General features: G+C 43.7%; 1 protein-coding gene and 1 long non-coding RNA gene across 4 annotated transcripts in view; one reads left to right on the top strand and one right to left on the bottom strand.

Moving 5' to 3' along the window:
• LOC113960840 overlaps positions 1–4564 on the top strand; it is a 5668-nt gene extending 1104 nt beyond the window's left edge. Inside the window, exons 2-3 of the long non-coding RNA XR_003532122.1 lie at positions 857–942; positions 2498–4564. This is a non-coding gene — a long non-coding RNA (uncharacterized LOC113960840). The remainder of the gene's footprint in view (positions 1–856; positions 943–2497) is intronic.
• Positions 4565–14119: 9555 nt separating this feature from the next.
• Positions 14120–17311, bottom strand: LOC113960829 (E3 ubiquitin-protein ligase Topors-like). 3 transcript variants are annotated; one of them, XM_027670583.1, is made up of 3 exons: positions 17016–17290; positions 16499–16788; positions 14120–14810 (listed from the first exon to the last, which is right to left on the bottom strand). In XM_027670583.1, exons 2-3 carry the CDS (start codon positions 16780–16782, stop codon positions 14390–14392), a joined length of 705 nt encoding a protein of 234 aa, XP_027526384.1. In that variant the 5' UTR covers positions 16783–16788; positions 17016–17290; the 3' UTR covers positions 14120–14389. The 3 variants fall into 3 exon arrangements, with proteins under 3 accessions (XP_027526384.1, XP_027526383.1, XP_027526385.1); XM_027670582.1 differs by lacking the exons at positions 16499–16788; positions 17016–17290 and adding an exon at positions 15349–15629 and having other exon boundaries at positions 14120–15121; XM_027670584.1 differs by lacking the exon at positions 14120–14810 and having other exon boundaries at positions 15959–16788; positions 17196–17311.
• Positions 17312–21787: the final 4476 nt, after the last annotated feature.

The raw sequence follows: 21787 nt of genomic DNA on the forward strand, positions 1-21787 counted from the left end.
CCCGGCGGGTCCGCACCGGGCACCCGCCGGCCCGCAGCGCTCCAGCCCCGTCGCGCCCGCCCCGGGCCGGGCGACGGCACCAGAGCCTGACCGGGCGTCGGTGCCCGGGATGGCTCTCGGGGCCCCGGCAGTGCCGCCCTGCGTGGCCCTGGAACTCTGCGGCATATCCCTGATCTCGGCCGTGGGTCGGCTGAGTGCCCCGTGGGGGGACCCGGCACCCCGCACAGCCTCGGCTGCCTGTGCTGCGAAGTCTGCTTTTGCAGCAGGTTACTCACATGAAAAAAAAACAGTACACCTTAGTTGAACACTCCTGGGAGATCTAATTTTTTTGGCAATAATTTTTTATTTTCCTTTTGAGGATGATCCAAAGTGCTATCTTCTATTCTCATTTCTAACCTGTCTTTGGAGAAGCGTTTTAATGTTGGCATAACAAAGCAGATCTGGCTGCCTCCAGATCCATGAATGAATGAACCCGGTAAAGCTCTGTGAGCCATTTTGAACTGTTACAACAAGCCTGGTCTTTTTGACTTCAGTGTGTCTGAAAACTTCCGTTTTTCATCAGAGTAGTTGATACATGTGTAGAAGTTCATATGGTAGATTGTGGGAAACCAAACAGGTGTTCAGGCTGGAGGCGTCGGCAGTAGATCTGTCAAAAACAGTACCTGGACAGAACCATGACTGAGACAGGTTCAGTTTATCAGTTCACCTTGAGGTGAGCAATTCCTAGGAGGGTCAACTCTGGTCCTGTATCCTCTGGTCCTTGTGTTCTCACTCAATGGCTTCTATAACAACTGGCTTTGGAAATAAAATTTCAGGGAACAACTAATAATAACTCACCTTTCTCTTTCTGTCTAAGTTTCCAGAGCAAGTATAATGAGAAGCTCTTCCTTCAACCACAAAATAAAGGAACAATTTCTTGGAAAGCGAGTGACTACTTATGAGGTATTTAAATAAAGGAAATTTTGCTGACTCACTTTTTACAACAGAAATAGCTCTTAAGGTGGGGTTTGCTTGGGAAATGTGATCAGATGGTTGACCTTGGGGGAGATGCTGAATCTGATATGAGCAATACATGAAAAACTGGAAGGAGAAAACAAACAGCCACCAAGGCCATTAAAGTTTTTGCAGTATTGCATCCTGCCTATTAAGATGCTAATCTACTCCTTCCAAAATCACTGGTATTAGCAAGCATGATAAAAAAAGACAAACCCACACTTTGGACATGAGGACATAAACCCCACTAATGACCTAAAGGTGGAAGATATTACTTTACATCATCTTCAAAGAACAGGAAGAAATTATAGTTAAAAAAATTAAGATTTCTAAGGAGCATTCCAGTAAGGAGCGATGAATGTTTTTATCAACATGATTGAATCAAATCAGTTTAAGGGGCAAGGTTATGCATGAATTGTGCTGGTTACCTGGAAAACTGCTGCTGAATTTTTATCCTATCCACTACGTGTTCTACTTTTTCTGAGAAAAAACTGAAGTATACATCTTTTTGAAAGGTTAAACATGTTGTTATTACTGTTGTTGATCTCTTCTGGTCTCTGAAGCTTTGGGTGTAGCTCAGAGCAACATTAAACAGATACCTGCAAACCCATGTAATTTTAAAAGGTATTAATATGTATAATAATGCCTAAAACTACCTCTCGGTAATGCTTTCTACTCTACTGGAGAACTGTATATATCCCTCTGTGCTGAGTAGAAACTTGTTGGCATTTCCCTCTGCAAGTAATTAGAGCTTGTGTATCTTTTTTTTTTTTTTTGATGCCCAAAGTAAGGTTCTTCATAGTCTGGATTTTCAAACCATGGATCCTCTGCTTTGTGAAAACCAGTCCATTCTAACATGTCTCACACAAACCATGTTTGTAAAGGTTTGCCTCTGTTTCTAATGCAATGTAACTGCTAAGATAGCAGGCTTAAAATCTGTCATTGAGTCTCTATGAACTTGGGGAAACACAGGCTTGAGTAGTTTGGAGAAAAACGGGATAGGAAAGGAAGCTTTTATGGCACAGGAAGTCAGAAACATTTATACAGCACCCTAAGAAACACTGACTTGGAAGCTTTGACTTAAAAGAAAAAGGTAGTTTTTGGAGCCTTTCAGTGGTTTGAGACTTCAGCATTTCTCTATGTATCTGGTTGGGAAGAATTTAATTAAAAAAACCCTAAAATATTCTTTTATCATGTTTGAAGGGCTGCGTACTGTGGTTTAGCTTGAACCTGTCATTTTACTAATTTTAACTGATTTATAAAAAGTGGTAGCCTGTAAATCAAAATCAGAGTATCCATACAAACTTTTGTTCTTATTTAAAAAAATTAAACCCCACATTTTTGGTCAAATTACTGAAATCCTTACACATAACAAGTCTGAACTGTGAAAGAAAGTAGATCCAGGAATCAAATATGTTAAAAGCTTAGGAGGTACCAGGTACAATGAAAATGAAAGGCAGTGCTAAGGTACAGAAAAATACCATCTTTGCTCTTTTATTCACAGCTATGCTGAGCTCACTGAAGATGCCATGAAGTGAAGGAAAATTGAAATCGTGCTGGCTGTTCATCATGTATTGTGTTCTCTCCAGTCTGCAGCTATAATGGTATGGATGAATAGAGGCACCTCTGCTTCCATGGAACAGCAAAACAGAGTAATTTAGCCAGTAGGAATGTCACTTCAGCACTCAAAATTAATTACACTGTTAAAAAAGACTTTCCATTGTTTTTATTCTCCAAAAAAACCAGCATTTTAATGGTAAATATTCACTGTTACACTTTCTCATTTTAACAGTCAGATACTTTGCCTTTCCATAAGTCCTTGGCATCTATTTTAATCATGTGAATAACAAAGGAGTAACAGGATCTTTTTCTGTAAATTACATAAAATACATTCCACTCTGAAAGGTAAAAGAAAAAATGACTTAATGGGGCATTGTCTTTCTGTAATTTTCCTTTTATATCTGATTTATTTACTCTAAATCTATTGTTACTGAATTCAAAATGAGGTTTTGAATAGAAGAATTACTATTATTTAAATATTTTAACTTTTACAGTGGATTCTACTCCTGAGGTTTGGTTTCTTCCAACTTCTTACAACCCATTTCTATTAATAGAAGTTTTTCAGAACAAATCCTGGCTGCCATCCCATGTTTGCAGCTCCCATGGCTTTAAATGACTCCATCAGTAACGCTGGGGGTCTAAACCCATTCCAGTTGTTTGCAGCTGAGTTCCCAATTATATTCTTGTTACTTGAGAATGCAGTGGATCTGTGGTATTCTCAATTTTGTTACTTTTCATGGCTAACAGTTATGAAAAGTCTTTTTTTTTAATATGACAAGCACATAAAACCTCAAAGACTCGAAGTAAGTGGATTGATTGAATGAGATAATTTTTTAAATGACCATGTGGGTGAATAGAAGCGGTGACAAGTATTTCGTTGTCATTTCATACCTCATCTGGCTACTTTGACAAGCTCACTTTGCATTCATTAAGCAATTTCTGTTTAGCAGTATTCGTCCTGTCAAAACAGCTTACAAAATTTCACAGTAGTGAGAAAAAAAGCCTTGTAGAACAGGGAAATAGTATTTTTTCGTTTTATGGGAAAGAATAAGTCTGTTTCAGTTTTACAAGCAAAAGAAAATGTAGTTTATTCTGTACTCTGATTTGTTATTCTCTACTAAGAAAATCTAAGCATCCTTGCTGGTGCCAATAATGAATCTGAGAAGAAACAGTATTTGTTCTGAGCAGCTGACAAATGTAAGGATGATGCTAGTGTTATCCCCACTCTCTTGAGGTGAATTGCAGAGGCTGTGAACATGATGGGTTAATATAAAGATCCAAGGTATGTTTTTACTTGCATACTTTATAAAGAAAGCAGAGACATTACAAAAATATACAAAGAATAAAATAATTAAGGTGTATGACAAGACAGTTTGTTATAGTTAACCAAATTCTGGAAACTTGAAATAAAGAGGATAAAAGAGAAATCATAGTATTTGTATCCAGTCCTCAGGTGGAAACCAATTTCACCCTAGCTACTCCTTTTTAAAGAGTACTTTTCAGGTTTCTGGAAAAAGGTTTTGTCTTTTTCTTTTCTAACTTTGTCATGCAGAGTCCTACTGTGTCTCACCTAATATGTTTGCTGAAAGGCACATCAGTGGCTACTTTTTTACCTGGCTAAAACCAAACAAGTTTGGTTATGTTGGCATTACTGCAAAGACTCACTGAGAGCAGCAATGGCAGAACATGGAAAATCTTATTTTCTTATAGCCAGTGCTGTAAGATCACAGCAAAGTATGCAAATTTGGTACAGGGAAGGGTGAGAGAGAGATTGGCTTTTATTTCTAAACCAAGCTGACAATGTTTAAAAGTTTTCTATAGAAGCTCATGAACTTGTCATGAACAAGTTTCTCTGTAACTTGAAGGACCCATGCTCAGCTTGGTTAAGAACTTGCAGAGAATGTTTGATTCAAGCATTTGAATTTGACCTCATTCTCAAGGTAGAAAACCATTGTTTAAAAAAAAAAAAGAGCTAAATGAGTTTAGTGCTGGAGTTACCCCAGGCAATGCAGAAGGATTATGCATACGAAGTGCTGATCATAATCCTTGTAGCCTCCCAATGTACAAATGTACGGTTGACACGGTCACAAAAGACTTTATCAATATGCAAGTATCTACCTTTGCTAAAAAAAAAAGACTTGAAAGCCTCAAACCAACCTTTTCCCAGCAGTATAAAAAAAAATGGGAAGTTTTCTAGGCAGTCAGATATTCCCATGACTCTAGTTTTGGCGGAAATCACAGCCCTTTGTCTGAAAAGAAAATTTTGACCAGTCTAACTAAAATCTTCTTTAAAAAGTAATAGTAGATAAGACATTTCAGATGGTTGTATGGACGCTGAGTTACGACCTTTGGGGTTGTAACGAGCACAGACAAATTAGGAATGTTCAAGGCAGGGTAAAAACTGTTAAAAAAGCTGTTTAAAAAAAGTGTTAAAAATGCAAGAGAGAACCAAGCAAAATAAAAAAGCCATTTTCATAGACTATACATTATGTTATCACATTTTTGTAAGAAAAGACAAGGTCATACACAGAAAAAACAGTGAAAGGAGCAGGAATTAAATGGATGAGATAATCAGAAGTGGACAGTGCTTGCAGGATTTTACAGGGGACCACCAGAAACGTATGTGTAAGCCATTTAGGATGCAGTTCAGACCTGCCATGCACTGTATTTAGAAACAGAGGGAGAAAAGGAAAATAATATTAAAGTACTTTTTAATTTGCCAAAGTATGGAAATTAATTGCTATAAAAAAGAAACTCTCAGATTTTACCTGATTTTACTGTTTCTTTACCATCAAGATATTTAGAATGACATTTTGTAATTGATCTTGGCTGTGACTGAGCAGCACATACGCACTGTGTAGTTCCCATTTCTTTGCTGTATGATCAGTCAAACATCAGTCAAACCATTCATGTCCTGTTATTTAAAAGAGGCTAAAAGAAATGGGAACTGCATTAAATGAGAAAATAGTGAAAGCAAATGAATGTATAATGACTGCTTAAGCAATGAATATTAGGCAGCAATTAAGTATTTTTATTTCTGTGCCTGTTGGAGAATAGTCCAAAATCAGTGAAAATAATGAAAAAAATAGTATCAGTTGGTTAATAGCTAATGCATCTACCATGCTATATATCCTAAGTCACTGGAGAAGAAAAGTCTTTTTTATTCTTAAATAGAAAAGATGATGGATGACACAGAGACTTTCCAACAGGAGCTGCAGAGCGTTAACAGTGGTCAGTTCTACTCTTGGCAACTGGAGTCATGTTTCATGAAAGATGCATTTCTGCATCCTGGATGAGGCTTTCCAAACAAGCTCTTGCTGTTTGCATGGTAATGAAGCATTCCCAAAAGGTGTTGAAAATAGTCAGCAGGACTAATGAGATTTTAGCACAAGGCTCAAATCAGTATGCCAGCCACATTTCACAGGCTGCAGTCAGTGCCAGCTGCAGGGATGAGAGGTCATGTTCCTTTTTAATTACACCCCCTTCATGATAGGCGTGAGCAGTGCAGTTCCAGTTTGGCATTTGCAGGTTGGATAGTACAGGTGCAGGGGTGTCTCAACTCCGAAAAAAAATGTGGTATATCTGGCTTCTGTAGGGGAAGAGGTAGGAAGAGGGTGGCAGGGACACTAAAGAAAGAAACAACAAGTATGTATGAGAAGTCGGTGGCAGCATTTTCCCACTCCACTTTGTGATGTGAAGGAATGCTACATGGTCATTACTCAAAGGTAACATCCTGTGCAACAACATAAAACTTCTTACTTGAAACCGGGGATTTTTATTCTTCTAGCTGAAGAAAATAACGTAAGACAGAACAAATGATGTAACAAGAGAAGGGGAAAAGTGAGTGGTAACAAAGAAAGGAAAAGACTCCTCCAAAAACATGGAGAAATTTGATATCCAAAGGTGGGAGTATCACCAAGAGTTTAGAGACCGAGTTCTGGGGTTTATCTCTGCCCCTGGATGTCCATCCTCTGGGGCAATGGGGTGAAGGAGATGGTCTTGTTTTTCCTTCAGAAAGCATCTGTTCCACTGTCACTTAACTCTGGTTCCTCTGGACTCATCTCCATATCTCTGTGCTTTGAATTGCTTCCTCACCCTTGGCCTTCATCAAATTAAATTATGCACTAGAGGTTATCTGTTGTATTTTTTAAGGGCAGAAGGGTTTCTCACCAAAAGTGGAATCTAAATTCCAAGTCTCGCTTGCAAATCCAGAGTACGACTAAAACAAAGCCCCAGTATGTCCCACAATGGTGCTGGGAAGCTCCTTTACTTTACCCATCGACTGAACTCAGCATACCATCACTTTGCTTTAAAATACGTTTGATCTTTTAGTTGTTCTGGGTTTTTTTCAGATACTCAGTTTTTTTCTAGATTTTTTCAGATACTCAGTTTTTTTCTACAATTCTTTTTGGGCAATAAGCAATCCGTTAGAGAAATAAATGTTCTCTCTCCTTTCCACAAACCAGCTGCTTTCAGTATGTGTTGTTGCAAGGGCTGGACGGGTCAGAGCATGACTGTGCTATAATGTGCAGTGTCTGCTCTTCTTCATGTTGGCTCCAGGCCCTGTGAAGTCAGTGGGGGCTCAACCAGACAAAACAATGAAAAGTGAAAGACTTCTGCAGGAATCTGCACACAGACATACAGACTTCAATGATATATTCTTTCTCATGTGTGTGAAGCAACAGATTTCCATTTTCTACTGTTGTGAAAAACAGAAACTTAATTCAGCCAGTGTGCATGCTGTTTTCTTTCACCTAGGGGGAGTTCCAAGGTCTTTTCCTTGTGGTAATTAACAGCTTTGCAACCCCACAGTGCCTGCAAAGGCACTGTGAAACAAAGGCAGCTCAGGGAGACTTGGAGAAGAGGAATAACGTGGAGAGGAAAGCCCCATGTTCGGTTTCATCTCTCTCTGGACAAATGAAAAGACCTTTCTGAGCAGAGCACAGTGGCAGAACATAACAAAGTATTAATTATTACACTTAAGTAGTGTAATTTTAAGTGCTGGGTTCAATTTGAAGACAAGATTCTTCATGAGTTGAAGTGTGGTACAGTTCTGTGTAAATCAGCAGATTTTTACAAGCATACATATGTAAGAATGTCAAAATCATACAATTCAGATTTATGAATAGAAGAAAAATGTACATGGATTCTAGGCATAAGTATTTTGTTTGAAATCTCTGTGTGGAAATGATTCAGCAGCAGCTAAATTGTAAAGGTAGAATGCTAAAGTCTCCTCGCTGTTATGTTAAGCTTATATCTGAGAAATAGGAGCACTGATGTGCTATTCCACAAGCCATATGAAGTGAAAGAGACAGCAAAACTCTGTCCCATTTTTAGAATTCAGTTTTTGGAAGAATTTTCCACTGCTGAAAGGGAAGTAGCAGTGGGAGGTTTGTGAATGGTCTAGATGATAAACAACTTGAATCACGCACAGGCTGAGGAGTCACAGTGGTTAAAATCCTCACCTCTTTGAAGCTGACAGGAGATTCGGCAGCCGAACGCAAGAGAGCCACCCTCCACAAACACTGGTTTGGCCTTCCCTGCAATGTTGCAAGAGCTTTGCAAATCGTTCTGTTGGCAAAACAAAGTGAGCGTTGCGGAAGGAGAAGGAAAAACAGGAGCTATTTCTTCCATTGCAAATGACAGTGAGAAATGCTCACTGATCTCCTGCATCATTATTCTTCCCTGGAACCAAACTTTGGATCTCAGGTGGAAAATTTTCTTGACGTGTGGAGACAGATATATTTAATCCATGAAACTAAAGGCAAACTTTGAAACCAAAGTGCCTCCAGGAAGAGCAAAGCCAAGAAGAGCTTTGAGAAACATGGTTCATGCACCCACACTTGCAGTTGGAAGTCGGGCTGGGACATGGTTCACCACTCACGCTAGAGGGATTTCAACACTGAGAGAATAATACCTATTAGTCACCACCACAACTCTCTTTTCCAACACTTCTTACTGGAAAATATTCTAGAATTTCTCCTTATTGGGAGAAGCTGTTTAAGCAACTTCTAGTAAATTAGAGAAGTTCAGCTGAGATTGGTTTGAAGTGCCACCTTCTTTTTGCTGCACAAAGAGAAGCCCTAGGACAATGAAGAAGGATAATTAAGAAAAATATGAGAGCAAAGGATTTCAGAAGTTGTGTGTGTGCCAGCAGTGGATAAATGGTTTGCCAACTGAGGTAAAATAAAAAAAATCCACACAAAAGTATATTGGTATAATCTAAATGTCCTTTTAATGTGCACCCAGTACTTGAAAAAAGGAAGTATTGCTAGATACAGAAGGAACTTCTGGCATTTCATGTACACACATTAAAAAATATTTGAAAACATTAGTATGAAAAGGCAATGAATCTCTCTGCTAAAGCTGTCTGTGTCTGTGAGAGATAAGAGGTCAGGAGGAAGGAGAAAGAACAGTAATTTCTTTTAAATTATTCTTGTAATCCATTTACTTACAGCACAGCACCTACAAAACACCTTGCAACGGCTGGGCAGACGCTCTGGCAGAATGACATACCCTCACTGTTTCCTTGCTTTTTCATTTTCTTGCAATATACTTTCTTTACTAAAGTAGTGAATTCTTCTGCTCAGGTGTTGTTCACAGTGCCATGCTAGTAGGGACCTCTATTCATCAATGCAATAGAAATTAATAACATTAAGGAATTATTAGCATAGTAGTATTCGTATGGTTAAACATGCATGTGAAATCCTTGGTGGGCTTTTGCTTTTGAATTTTTACAGCTCACTACAGTGTTCCCACAGCCACAAAGTCCCTCGTGGTAGAAAAAGCTGCAGGACCCACCACTTCCACTGACCATCACCAGGACCAGCCATTCCATGCCACCAGCCTTGTCCTACATCAGAGGAGATGAATTATTGGGAAAGATTTGTATTTTTTACATTTTTGTTTTGTCTAAAGGAAGATATTCTGGTCAAGTCTATGAGGCTCAGCTCTGTTTCCTGAATTTTGAAAGCAAAACTTCTCAGGAGGATAAACAATGGGCATTTAAGCTAGAGTCTTAAAAGGGAATAAACGTTGCTTGTGTTATGTCTCATAAAGCTTGAGAAGTGTAAGATGCATCTCAAAAGTTTAGAGGAAGACTTAGGGACAGTCAGTGAGGCTCACAGCAACAGTGGGGACGGCAGAGGTAGCTACAGTAAGTTCTGGGGGCTGAGTATAGGACCAAACTGGGTAAGGGGTTCCTGGACTCAGGGAGACCCAAGCAAGGGTCTAGAGGAGAAGTCATACTAGGAACAGCTGAGGTCACTTGTTCAGCCTGGAGAAGCCCTCACAGCTGTCTGCAGCTTCCTCGTGAGGGTCAGTGGAGGGGCAGGCACTGATCTCTTGTCTCCAATGACCAGTGACGGGATTCTAGGGAGCAGCATGAATCTGAGTCAGGGGAGGTTTACGTTGGATAGTAGGAAAATGTTCTTCACCCACAGGGTGGCTGGGCACTGGAACAGGCTCCCCAGGGAAGTGGCCACAGCACCAAGCCTGAGAGAGTTCAAGAAGCGTTTGGACAACGCTCTCAGGCACATGGTGTGACTCTTGGGGTGTCCTGCGCAGGGCCAGGAGACAGACTTAATGGTCTTTGTGGGTCCCTTCCAGCTCAGGAGAGTCTGTGATTCTGTGATTCAGTGAAGAGCTGAGGGTCCCGCAGGAACCGGCAGCTCTGGCAGGCGGGACTGATGTGCCCGGGGCGTTGCCAGGGGCAACCGCGGCAGATTCCGGTGACGCCGGAATCTTCCGTCGGCGAGGCGAGCGGCGACAGCGGCGACAGCGGCGACAGCGATGGCGGTACGGTCAGGTCTGGGGGCTGAGCTGTAGAACGAGCTGAGCTGGGGGTTCCCCGGGTCAGGGACACCCGGGCGGGAGCTGAGAAACTCGCCAGGAACACGCGCTGTCGGGGCGAGTGCGATCCCAGGGGGAAGCGCAGGAAGTGCTAAGTGGCTCCAGGAGCGCGCGGGCGTATAACCAGGATATAACCAGGATGCGGGGCGGCAGGGAGGGACACTGTATCCTCACCGGGGAGGAACCAGGAGGAGCGTCCTTCTGTAACAAAAATGGTGTAACAAAAATGGCAGAGACCCCCGCCTGCAGGGAACCCCAGAATCTGGAAGCCCCCCGAAGGCAGATGTGGGTGTCACACGTGCAGGTGTGCCCAGACGGATAAGCATTCAGAGCAGGTTGCTGTGTTGTATTAGGAGCTCACCAGGCAAAGTTCTATGTGGGAATCTGAGTGGGAGATTCATCGCTTTGTGTACTCACAGGCAGAGCGACAGGCCTGCCTTGAGTCCTTGGAAGTGGAAAGTAAGTTACTGTTCAAGCCTGAGCTGGCAGGCCTGACCGACTCAAAAGACAGGTGAGACTGGACTCTCGCCTCTGCTTGGAGTAGATGGACAAGTGACCCCCTTGCTATCCATGTGCCCCTACATAACAGATGTGATGCTCTGGGACTGGAAGGAGAGGACTCTGCAACAAGTAGTCAAGACCAAGAAAAGGACAATGCTACAAAGTAGGAACAGTCAGACACCCATATTAGAACGAGTGCCACCAAAAAAAGCACAAAGGGTGTTAGTTATTGAAGACTTCTCCCTGAGGGGCACAGAAACAGCTATTTGCCATCTGGATAACCTCTCTAGAGATGTTTGCTGCCTACCGGGGGCCCACATCCATGATATCACAAAGAGGCTACCAAGCCTTTTAAAAACAGAGGACTAACATCCACTACTACTATTTTGTGTAGGGTCAAATTAGGCTGCAACAAGGAGATTGAGAACTATCCAAAGGGACTTCATGTCTCTTGGAAAGAAGTTGAAAGGGTCAGGAGCACAAGTAATATTGTCCTCTGCCCTTCCAGCTGGAGCCTGGGACCCAGGACAAAGGAGAAAATGGATCAGATGAATGACTGCCTGCATGGCTGCTGCTATCCTCAGGGTTTTGGGTTCTGTCATGTGGGATGCACCTTCAAGAGCCTGGGCATGTTGACACCAGGTGTCAGGTGGGGTGCACCTGAATAAGTGGGTTAAGAGTGTTCTGGGACTGACAGAATTTATTAGCTGGATTTGACAGGGGAAAGGGGTGTTCTGAGTGTCAGAGAAAGCAGGAACCAACACTTTAGGAAGTACCATAAGTCATCCCAAAGGAATCTGAGAGACCTTCTACAATAAGGTGAAGAAGTTGACAGCCTAGCTGAAGTACCTCTACACCAATGCATGCAGCATGGGTAACAAGCAAGAGGAATTGAAAACCATGATGCAGTTAGAAAACTATGACCTAATTGCTATCATGGAAGCATGGTGGGGCAACTGGAACACTGCAGCTGAGTGTTGCACTCTATGTTAAGGAAAGGGTTAGATTTTGAAGAGCTGTGTTTGAGAAACAGTCACAGACAGGTTGAGAGCCTGGGGTAAAAATCAAGGACAGGACCAACAAAGGACACCTGGAGGTGGAGGTAACTATAGGCTGCCTGATCAGGGGAGCCTGTTGACGAGGCCGCCTTGGTTCGGCTACAGGACACATCTTGCTCACAAGCTCCCATCCTGATGAGGGATTTCAACCACCTGGGCATTTGCTGGGGAAGCAATGCAGCTGGTTATAAGCAATCCAGGACACTCCTGGAGTGGGTATAGGATAGCTTCCTGGTCTAGGTGTGGGGCAGACCAACTGAGGAGAAGCATTACTGGGCCTGAGGCCCGGTGCTCACTGATGTGGATGAGCTCATCAGACAAGTTAAGTCTGGAGGCAGCCCAGGCTGTAATGGCCATGCCTTGGTGAAGTTCATAATCTCCAGGAGCATAGGCCTAACCTTAAAAAATTGGAATCCTGAAGGTTGGAAGAGCAAATTTAAATATATTTAAAGACTGGGTGAATTAGATCCCTTGGGAAACTGTCCTTAAGGACAGAGGGACTGACCAAACCTGGCAAGTCTTAAAGGCCAGGTTTCAGCACAAGAACTTTCCCTCACAATGTGTAGGACATACACAAGGCAGGCCAGAAGTGGGCATGGCTGAGCAAAGGTCTGCTCCTCAAACTGAGAAGAAAGAAGGAAATGCACAGCCAGTGGAAGCAGTGACAGCATACTGGGGAGTGTACTGGGATACAGTTCAGACGTGTGGGTACAGGGTAAAGGAAGCCAAGGCACAGATGGAACTGGACGTGGTAAGCGATGCGAAGAATAACAAGAAGAGATTCTGTAAGGACATAGATCAGAAGAGAAAGGCCAAGGAGATAAAGGACTAATATAAATGAGAAAGGAGAACTGTTAACAAGAGATATGGAGAAGGCTGAGGTACTCAATGAGTTCTTCACCTCAGTTGTCACTGGCTGGGAGTCAGGCTTCCCACATCTCAAGTTCCTGAAACCTTTAGGTGTGAGTCAGAGGAGTGAAGTCCCTCCCACTCTAAAGAAAGGGCAGGTTATGGACCCCTTGATGAAACTGAACAACCACAAGTCTATGGGGCCTGACAACATGCATTCCAGGGTCCTGAGGCAACTGAGCTCTGTCGTGGCCAAGCTGTTCTCCATCATATGTCAAAAGTCGTGGCAGTGAGGCCACATTCTTGATGATTAGAAAAAGGAAACATCGCTTCTATTTTTAAAAAGGGAAGCAGGGAAGACTCGGGGAATTACAGACCAGTTAGCCTAACCTCTATGCCTGGGTAGATAATGTTGCAGATCCTCATGCAAGCAGTGTTAAATCACATACAAGACGAGGAGGTGATCCAAGATAGACAGCATGGCTTTACAAAGGCAGATCACTCTGGATGATGGAGTGACTGCAGCAGTCAACAATTCACAACCAATGCAATTTGATGCGTTTCAGTGCTGTGAGTGAGCAAGTGGGCAGCTTTGTCCTGATTGGAATTCCTAATCCTTAATGCTCTGTGGCAGTCCTAGTCACGGACTGACACAAGGAGTGTACAGAGTAGAGGATGACTGTAGTTCAATACAAAAATTGAGTAGTTTGTCTTGGTCCAGTAATTAATTTTTCAAATCACCTCTGTCATTTGAGAAAGCTCCTCTTTGCACCAGTCTTACTTGAAAGTAGCAGTGTTCTTGGTCCACCATTGTTTTTCAATGTCTTTGGTAGTCTTTGGATGGGGTCTGAAGAGTCTGAAGCATGTACTCCCACTGCAGGCATTTAAAGGTGAGACTGTTTACAGAGTGTATCATGGGGACAAATTTCTCTATAAAGCCTTTAGGGAGTGCTTCTAAAGTCTGTAAGGAGAAAGAACAAGAGAATAGGCTTCTCAGAGGCTTGCTGCCAGTGTTAGTTTTGGATTGGCATCATAGGCAGTCTCTTTGTGATTAAGCAGAGTGATTGTAAACCAGCTTCAGTTATCACTGCCACCTTGTGAGAAAAGTGGTAAGATGAGAAGTTATTTTGGGGAAATTTGGAGTAAAGTGTGAAAAAATGGATGATGTGGAAGGACAAGATGTTATCTAATATAATAACCCACTTGTGTTGTTGGTACCAGGACAGAAAGGATGTTTCTCCTTTCATCTTCAGTTACCATAGTGTGGAAATGCAATATAGGGAGAAAAGGCACATCCATACAAAATGTTAAGTACAAGCTTTTATAGATGAGTACAACATAGAACAGGATGAGAAAAGCAACACTAAAGCTTCTAGCCTGTTATGCTCATGACCTTCAGCAGCCTTGAAGGGTCTTTTTAGATTTTCAGGTGCATTTTCGGATGCTTGGCCCCAAGTTTGGTGGTTGGATTTGAACTTATTTTTGAAATTACTAGTAGGAGAAGTTTTGGTGTGAAGCATTCTAATTCATCGCACTAATAGCAGGGCATACAGTAGTACTGTTCTTGGTAGGGTGTTCTACCTGTTCCTGTGACCATGAGGACTGTGGGATGTCCGCCGGGATCGGCTTCTTGTTGCCTGGGGCTCCCGGGAGGAAACCTGGCGTCTCTGTTGATGCCGGTCGCTCCTCCTCAAGCGGACTGGGGCATCCTGTTCAGGCCTTTCAGCGTGGTCCTCATCACTAGAGGTGTCAGTAGATGTGTCTTCAGCCCAACTCTGCTGCCGGCTCCTGCTGCTCAAGGAGTCGTCGTCCTGGGCGTGCTGACCCCTGCTGTGGCTCCTGTGGTGCCGCCTCGGGGACCTGCTTCGTTCCCTCTCTCGGGTCCTGGCACGGCCAGTGCCATGCTCCCTGCTGGAAGAGCTGCGCTGCTGGCGGCCTGTGGAACGATTCCGCCTCCTTCTTGCAGAGCGGCGACGAACTCTCTGTGCTCGATTAGGCCTGACGAAGGTGATGTAGTGCCCTATGGAGTACACCTCGTAATTATTGTCTCCCACCTTGCGGAGGAGGTATTGGAAAGGCTCCCTGCAGATCGGGCACACAGCTGTGTTGCGGGACCATTGCAGTATGCAAGGAAAGCAAAAAGAGTGGCTGCACCAGCTCACAGAGACTTGGTCCTTAATGGTGTCCAGGCAGATCGGGCACATTAGGTTCTCTGTGTCATGTGGAGGCGCAGCCTGGGGCACCTGGTTGGTGCTGGCAGCAGGGGAAGAGGTGCCGTCTCGTGGTGAGACCTCCTCTGCCATCTGTCTCTGCAAACCAAAGAGACACAAAGCTCCTGACCTGCCCTGGAGACACAGTCTGGAGATGCAGTCTGCAGAAAGCAGCCAAGCTGCCCCAGTCGAGCGCTAAGCAGCTCCCGCTCGGCCTCAGGGCTGTGCTTGGGCTGCTACAACTACCAAGGACTATCCTGAGGCAGATGAGTGACACCAGAGGTGTCTTTGCATGTGACAGCTCTCAGGGCAGGGTGGTGACTGACCTCTCTGACATGTGCAAGCAGGAATTGGGAAGGCAGGGATGAGGTTCCTGGCCTCTCAGCAACAGCATCTGGAGCCTGGGCACGCGGCAGGTTCCTACCAGCACCCAGGCCCTGCCACTGTCACCACCCTGCAAATCCTCTCTATGCTCTCAGAAGGCAGCCAATGGGATTGGGTTCCATGCTCTCCTCAACTGCAGATGTCTGTTCCCACGGGAGGAGGGTGGGCACACTGATCCTTCAGGACTTCCCCACACCACAAAACAGATTGTCACACATGTCACAATGACTGTGGTGACATCGCAGTGCTTTCAGGGACTACCCACAGAACACACAAACCCTGGCCTCAGGGAACAAAAGCTTCCCAGATAGCTCATTTCACTAGACTGTCTCCCTGTCAAACAGAATTCCCTTGCTGTATTTTTCATATAAAGTCACAGGCCTCACTGTTCATGCCCAGCTCTATGTTCTGTTTTAGAAATAAACCATCTCAAGGCATTTCTGCTAGCTTATAGCTTCTAGCTTGTTATCCTCACAACCTTTGGCAGCCTTGCATAGGTCTCTGGATTTTTGGATGCATTTTTAAATGGAGAATAGATGCTAGACCTCAAGCTTGACAGTTGTATTTGACTTTATTTTTGAGTTGGAAGTAGGAGCAGTTTTGGTGTGAAGCTTTCTAATTCATGGCACTAGTAGCAGCACATACAGCATTACCCTTCTTGGTAGGGTGTGCTACCTGTCCCTGCGCCTATGAGGACTGCGGGACCTCCTCTGGGATCGGCTCCTTGCCACCTGTGATTCCCGGGAGGAACCCCCTCCTTCTCGCTGGTGGCGCTCGCTCCTCCTCAAGCGGACTGGGGCATCCTGTTCAGGCCTTTCAGCGTGGTCCTCATCACTAGAGGTGTCAGTAGATGTGTCTTCAGCCCAACTCTGCTGCCGGCTCCTGCTGCTCAAGGAGTCGTCGTCCTGGGCGTGCTGACCCCTGCTGTGGCTCCTGTGGTGCCGCCTCGGGGACCTGCTTCGTTCCCTCTCTCGGGTCCTGGCACGGCCAGTGCCACGCTCCCTGCTGGAAGAGCTGCGCTGCTGGCGGCCTGTGGAATGATTCCGCCTCCTTCCTGCAGAGCTGCGACGAACTCTCTGTGCTCGATTAGGCCCGTCAAACCTAATGTAGTACACCTCATAACTATTGTCTCCCACCTTGCGGAAGAGGTACTGGAAAGGCTCCTGGCAATTTGGGCAAACCGGTCTGATGCAAGACCATTCTAGTAGGCAAGAAAAGCAGAAAGTATGTCTGCACCAGCTCACAGAGACTTGGTCCTTAATGGTGTCCAGGCAGATCGGGCACTCAGAACCACGTGGAGGTGCAGCTTGGGGCACCTGGTTGGTGCTGGCAGCAGGGGAAGAGGTGCCGTCTCGTGGTGAGACCTCCTCTGCCATCTGTCTCTGCAAACCAAAGAGACACAAAGCTCCTGACCTGCCCTGGAGACACAGTCTGGAGATGCAGTCTGCAGAAAGCAGCCAAGCTGCCCCAGTCAAGCGCTAAGCAGCTCCCGCTCAGCCTCGGGGCTGTGCTTGGGCTGCTACAACTACCAAGGACTATCCTGAGGCAGATGAGTGACACCAGAGGTGTCTTTGCATGTGACAGCTCTCAGGGCAGGGTGGTGACTGACCTCTCTGACATGTGCAAGCAGGAATTGGGAAGTTGGGAAAACAGTTCCTGGCCCCTCAACAACAGCAGTCAGAGCCTGTGTGTGCAGGAGTTGGGACCAGCTCCCCACGCTCTGCCACTATTGCCCCTCGGCAAATCTTTTTATCCCTTAGAAGGCAGCCAACAGGATGGAAGTCCATACTCTGATCAACTGCAGATGTCTGTTCCCATGGGAAGAGGGCAGGCACTCTGGGCCTTCAGGGCTGCCCCACCAAGGATTGATGTCACATGTGTCACAATGACTCTGTGGCGACGTCAGAGAGCTTTCAGGAATCACATCCAGAAGGCACAATGATTGATGTCACACATGTCATAGTGATTTTCCGGTGACACCACAGGGCTTTCAGGGACTACCCATAGAACAGAGAAGCCCTCACCTCAGGGAACAAAAGCTACTCAGATAGCTCATCTCACTAGACTACCTTGCTATCAAGCAGAATTCCCTTGCTGTATTTTTTGTATAAAGTCACAGGCCTCACCCTTCATGTCCAGAACTGTTTTGTTCCAAATAAGTAATCTCAAGGCATTTCTTACTCTGCCAGCTTTCCAGGTCTGATCCAAGTCCCCCCATTCAGCACTGGGAAGGCTGCACATGGAGTACTCTTTCCAGTCTTGGGTTCCCCAGCACAAGAGAGGTGGACATACTGGAGAGCATCCAGCAAAGGTCCACAAGGATGATGAAGGGACTACAGCATCTCTCCTATTAGGAGGTGTGGAAAGTGCTGCCTCCAGGCTGTTCAACCTGGAGAAGACTCCAGAGGGGATCACTTTTAAGGGCATATCAATACCTGAAGGGAGGATAGAGCAAAGACTGAGCCAGGCTCTTGTCAGGCATGCTCAGTGACAACAGGCGCAAAGCACAATGCAACAAAGCTAAAAGCTTCCCTCTGAACATCAGGAAACCTTTTTTTGCTGTGAGAGTGACTGAGCACTGGCAGAGGTTGCCCAGGGTGGTCATGGAATCTCCCTCCTTGGAGATACTCAAAAGCGGTGTGACTGTGGTCCTTGGGCACTATCTCTGCTTGAGCAGGGGAGGTTGGACCCAATGACCTCTGGAGATCCTTTTGCACATCAGGCATTCTATGACTTTGTGACTCAAAGCACACTTGTGCAGCTAAGGAAGCGTGTTCTAGGTTGCCTGATGCGGGAAGATTTGGATGTTTCTATATGTTCATGAAGAGTCAGTTTTGCCTCAAGAAAGTTGATCATCCATGAAGTTGACACATCTTTTTTTTACTTCGGGGGCTTTATCAGTTATTGCACAGAAAACCAACAAGGAAAACAAAAGCATGAGGACAGTGTAGAGTTAAACATCTCCTTAAAGGTATTGGTTCTGTTTTCATACCATGTGTTGCATGTGACCCATCAGGTCACAGTTTACAACTAATGCAACTTGCTGCATGTCAGTGCTGTGAGTGAGCAAGCTTGACCCTGATCTGAATTCCTTGCGACAGCATCCTAGTATTCTGCTATGTGGTAGTCCTAGTCATGGAGTGACAAAAGGAGTGTACAGAGTAGAGGATGACTGTAGTTCAGTACAAAAATTGAACACAGTTTGTCTAGGTACAGTAATAATTTTTTTGATCACCTCTATCTTTTGACAAAACTCCTCTTCATACCAGTTTTACTTGAAAGTAACAATCTGCAAGATTCCCGTTAAGATTGTTGAAACCTTATTTCGACACATTTCAAAATTAGACCTTGTGCCATGAAATATAAAAGCCAAGAAAAAGTGCTGTTTAATCCTTCACAGTCCCTCAAATAAGTGGAACTATCAATGCAGATTAATATCTCTGCAATTAAACCTGCTTATTCACCATTCTTAAGTACGTTTTACATAGGATGGTTATCATGGTTGCATGCGGTGACCCTCACCTCTCCAAAACAATTAAGGAGAGATGTGACTGGTATCCTGGGGACAGCATTAGGATTACTGAAGAGCATGAATGCTGAAGTCCTAGGAAACAAAATAAAGTCAGTGCCAAGTGATTTATACCAATTGGATCACAGGAACTAACCAATTGCTCTCATCAGATATATTACCTCAATGGGAAAGGATTGATGAAAAGGATCATCAATTAATAGTGAGAACTCTAGGTGCAGCCCATACGAATACCTCTTAGTTGTATTCAAGCTCAACTGAGGATACAACTTGCTGCAGCAGCAATTTTAAGGGAAGACGATGGGGGTATCTTGCCCACTGAAATTCATAAAGTAATCTGGAATAATGCAAATAAATTTGAAAGAAAATTTCAGTCTTGGTGGCATCTTCACTTATGACCCTACCAACAAGTAAAACTTTTGTTTTAACAATATGCAATGCTTCGGTATATATCACATAGCCCATCATTGCACTGGGGTTAAATCACCATAGAATTATACTCTATCCTATATAACACAAAATTATGGGTCCAACAAAATGGGAACAAATAGCAGACTGTCAATGTTGATGCATGCATTGCATGGGAAAAACAGGGATTTATTTGTGAAAGTAACACCATTGGGGTGAACAAAATGTTTCTCAGTTCAAAATACATCCTGATGAAATCCTTGAACCTATGCTTATACATGTTGGAAAGGGATGTATGAGAACTATTTGTGATTCCATACTTAGAGAAAACATCACTACAGAAATAAGCAAACATCTGCATTTGTGCTTTTAGTCAAATTAGGGGCTTCTGTCACAACCCATGAGTTTCTGCAATCTAGCTACACATCCTGTCAAGATTTGCTGCCCACCACCACTGGAATGAACCTTGCACTGGTGAAAAAAATTACTGCAGCACAACCACCTGTGTCGACTGCTGGACCGCATACGAAACAATGGACAAAGAATTCTAATCACCATTCATCACGATATAGAAGAGATACACCATGGCTTGGAAAGAATAAACCTCAGTAGTGGGACATTTTTTTCATGTGGTTACCACCAACAATAGGAATTCTAAATCTAATGCTGCACTGTATTAGAATTTTCCTGATTTAGGTCATGTTACGCTTATTGTTGAATATTGTTCTATATCTTAGAATGTGCATATTAGCATTGTCACACAGATCTTTTCAGGTATACATAAAAAAAAAAATCAGTTAACCTGATCAGTTAACCTCGATTTATAATTGGAGCATAATGTATCTCTGTTAAAAGCATAGAGGCAATAGGTGACCACACCATCACTCTGGAACAAGAGAGAGAACTTTAATCACAGGGTGGATTGTGGTGATACTGGAGGTAGTGGAAACAGGTCCCTTGTTGAGGCAACAGATGAATCCCTGCTGGCCTCCTTTGCCTTCCCAGGGACCCTTAAACAATGGGTATGAGGCTCTGGAACTTGAGGACCAGGCAAATGACAACGTAGATGAAGATCCATCCTGGGGGTTGCCTAGGGCCAGTAAGTGAACCCCACACATTAAAACTGCCTCAAGTTCAATTTTCACCAAAGTCAAACTTCTAGTGGCAAAAATTACTTTTTTGGTTTCTTTGTAATTCCATGACATTAGGGCGAGCAGGAGGCACTGCTCTTCAAGTTTAAAAGCCCACTACAAAGTTTATAGAGTTTTTATATCCCAAATCCATATTGTGTCTAATTAGCATCCTCTATCACACAACATATTCAAATCCTATGCTTCCAATAATCACCTCCAGACGAATGAAATTTCAGTATTTGTTCCCCAGGAAAGGTGTTACAGATAGGCATTACATAGTTTCCTTTTTTCTTTTGTTAAATTAAAGCAATATTTTAAATATCCTGAATATAAATTTTGTTTGCCTCTTTTACTAAAAGGTCTGAAGGAAAAGCAGAAGATGGTCTTATTTCCTTAGCAACAGAGTCAGGTGTGATTTATGCCACTGTATGTTCCTGCAGCTGTCTCCAAGCAACAAAACAAACTGCAGTGCCAACTCTTGTAGGCACAATATATGGAGGGGGCTGAGGGAAAACTTTGGAGCCTGAATATCTATCCCTGGCATCAAAGAGGAGGCAAGACTGAACAGACATGGGTTTTTCATAGAAATAAATAAATACGCATATCAGTTCAGCCTGCCAAATCCTCACCATGCAAAGAATAATCTACTTTAAATCACTCAGTTTAGAAGACAGCTGTAGATGTGTCTTAACACTTTACCAAGGCTTTGCCTTAGCTTATGAAAGTGGTACCACTCTGTCTCCTGTCTCTGAGCTCAGAGGAATCTACTCAGAGTCTCTGTTCAGCAGTTCTTGTAGAAAATGGAGTAATTGCATAGAAAAAAAATCAGTAATAATTTACTGTTAAAGTAGTTGCCAGAATTTGCCAAACTTAATTTGCCATTTCAAAGCTGTTTCCTCTTTGAAGTAAAGAGGCTTGCATCTACAATTGTATCGTGTTGGCAAACACTGTGTTTCTAAATAACAACTGTAAAGCTAGTGAGGCTTGCCAAATGCAATCATGACAGATAGTGCTATTTTCCTGAAAAAAAATTACAGTTTTTGTTAAGGTGAAATTTGCTTTGGAAGCTGAGATTTTATGAGCAAAAGCTGCTGTTTATGCATCAGCCTCCCCAAGGCAATGCTTTTTAGGTGCTTTTCAGGTGCAGAGCTAAGACCTGTGGGTGAAAGCAAGAAAGCAAGCAACCACTTGCTTGTGTCAACATTTTGTCCCCACTGCTATCTTAGTCTTACTGGAAATCCATAAAACCTCTGAAATGCTGGGATCTCCCCAGTGGTCGCCACCCACTGATGCTGGAACCAATGCACCATT

The sequence above is a fragment of the Neopelma chrysocephalum genome, unplaced genomic scaffold (genome assembly GCF_003984885.1).
Source record: "Neopelma chrysocephalum unplaced genomic scaffold, ASM398488v2 Primary Assembly neopelma1_96921, whole genome shotgun sequence".
NCBI classification, from domain to species: Eukaryota; Metazoa; Chordata; class Aves; order Passeriformes; family Pipridae; genus Neopelma; species Neopelma chrysocephalum.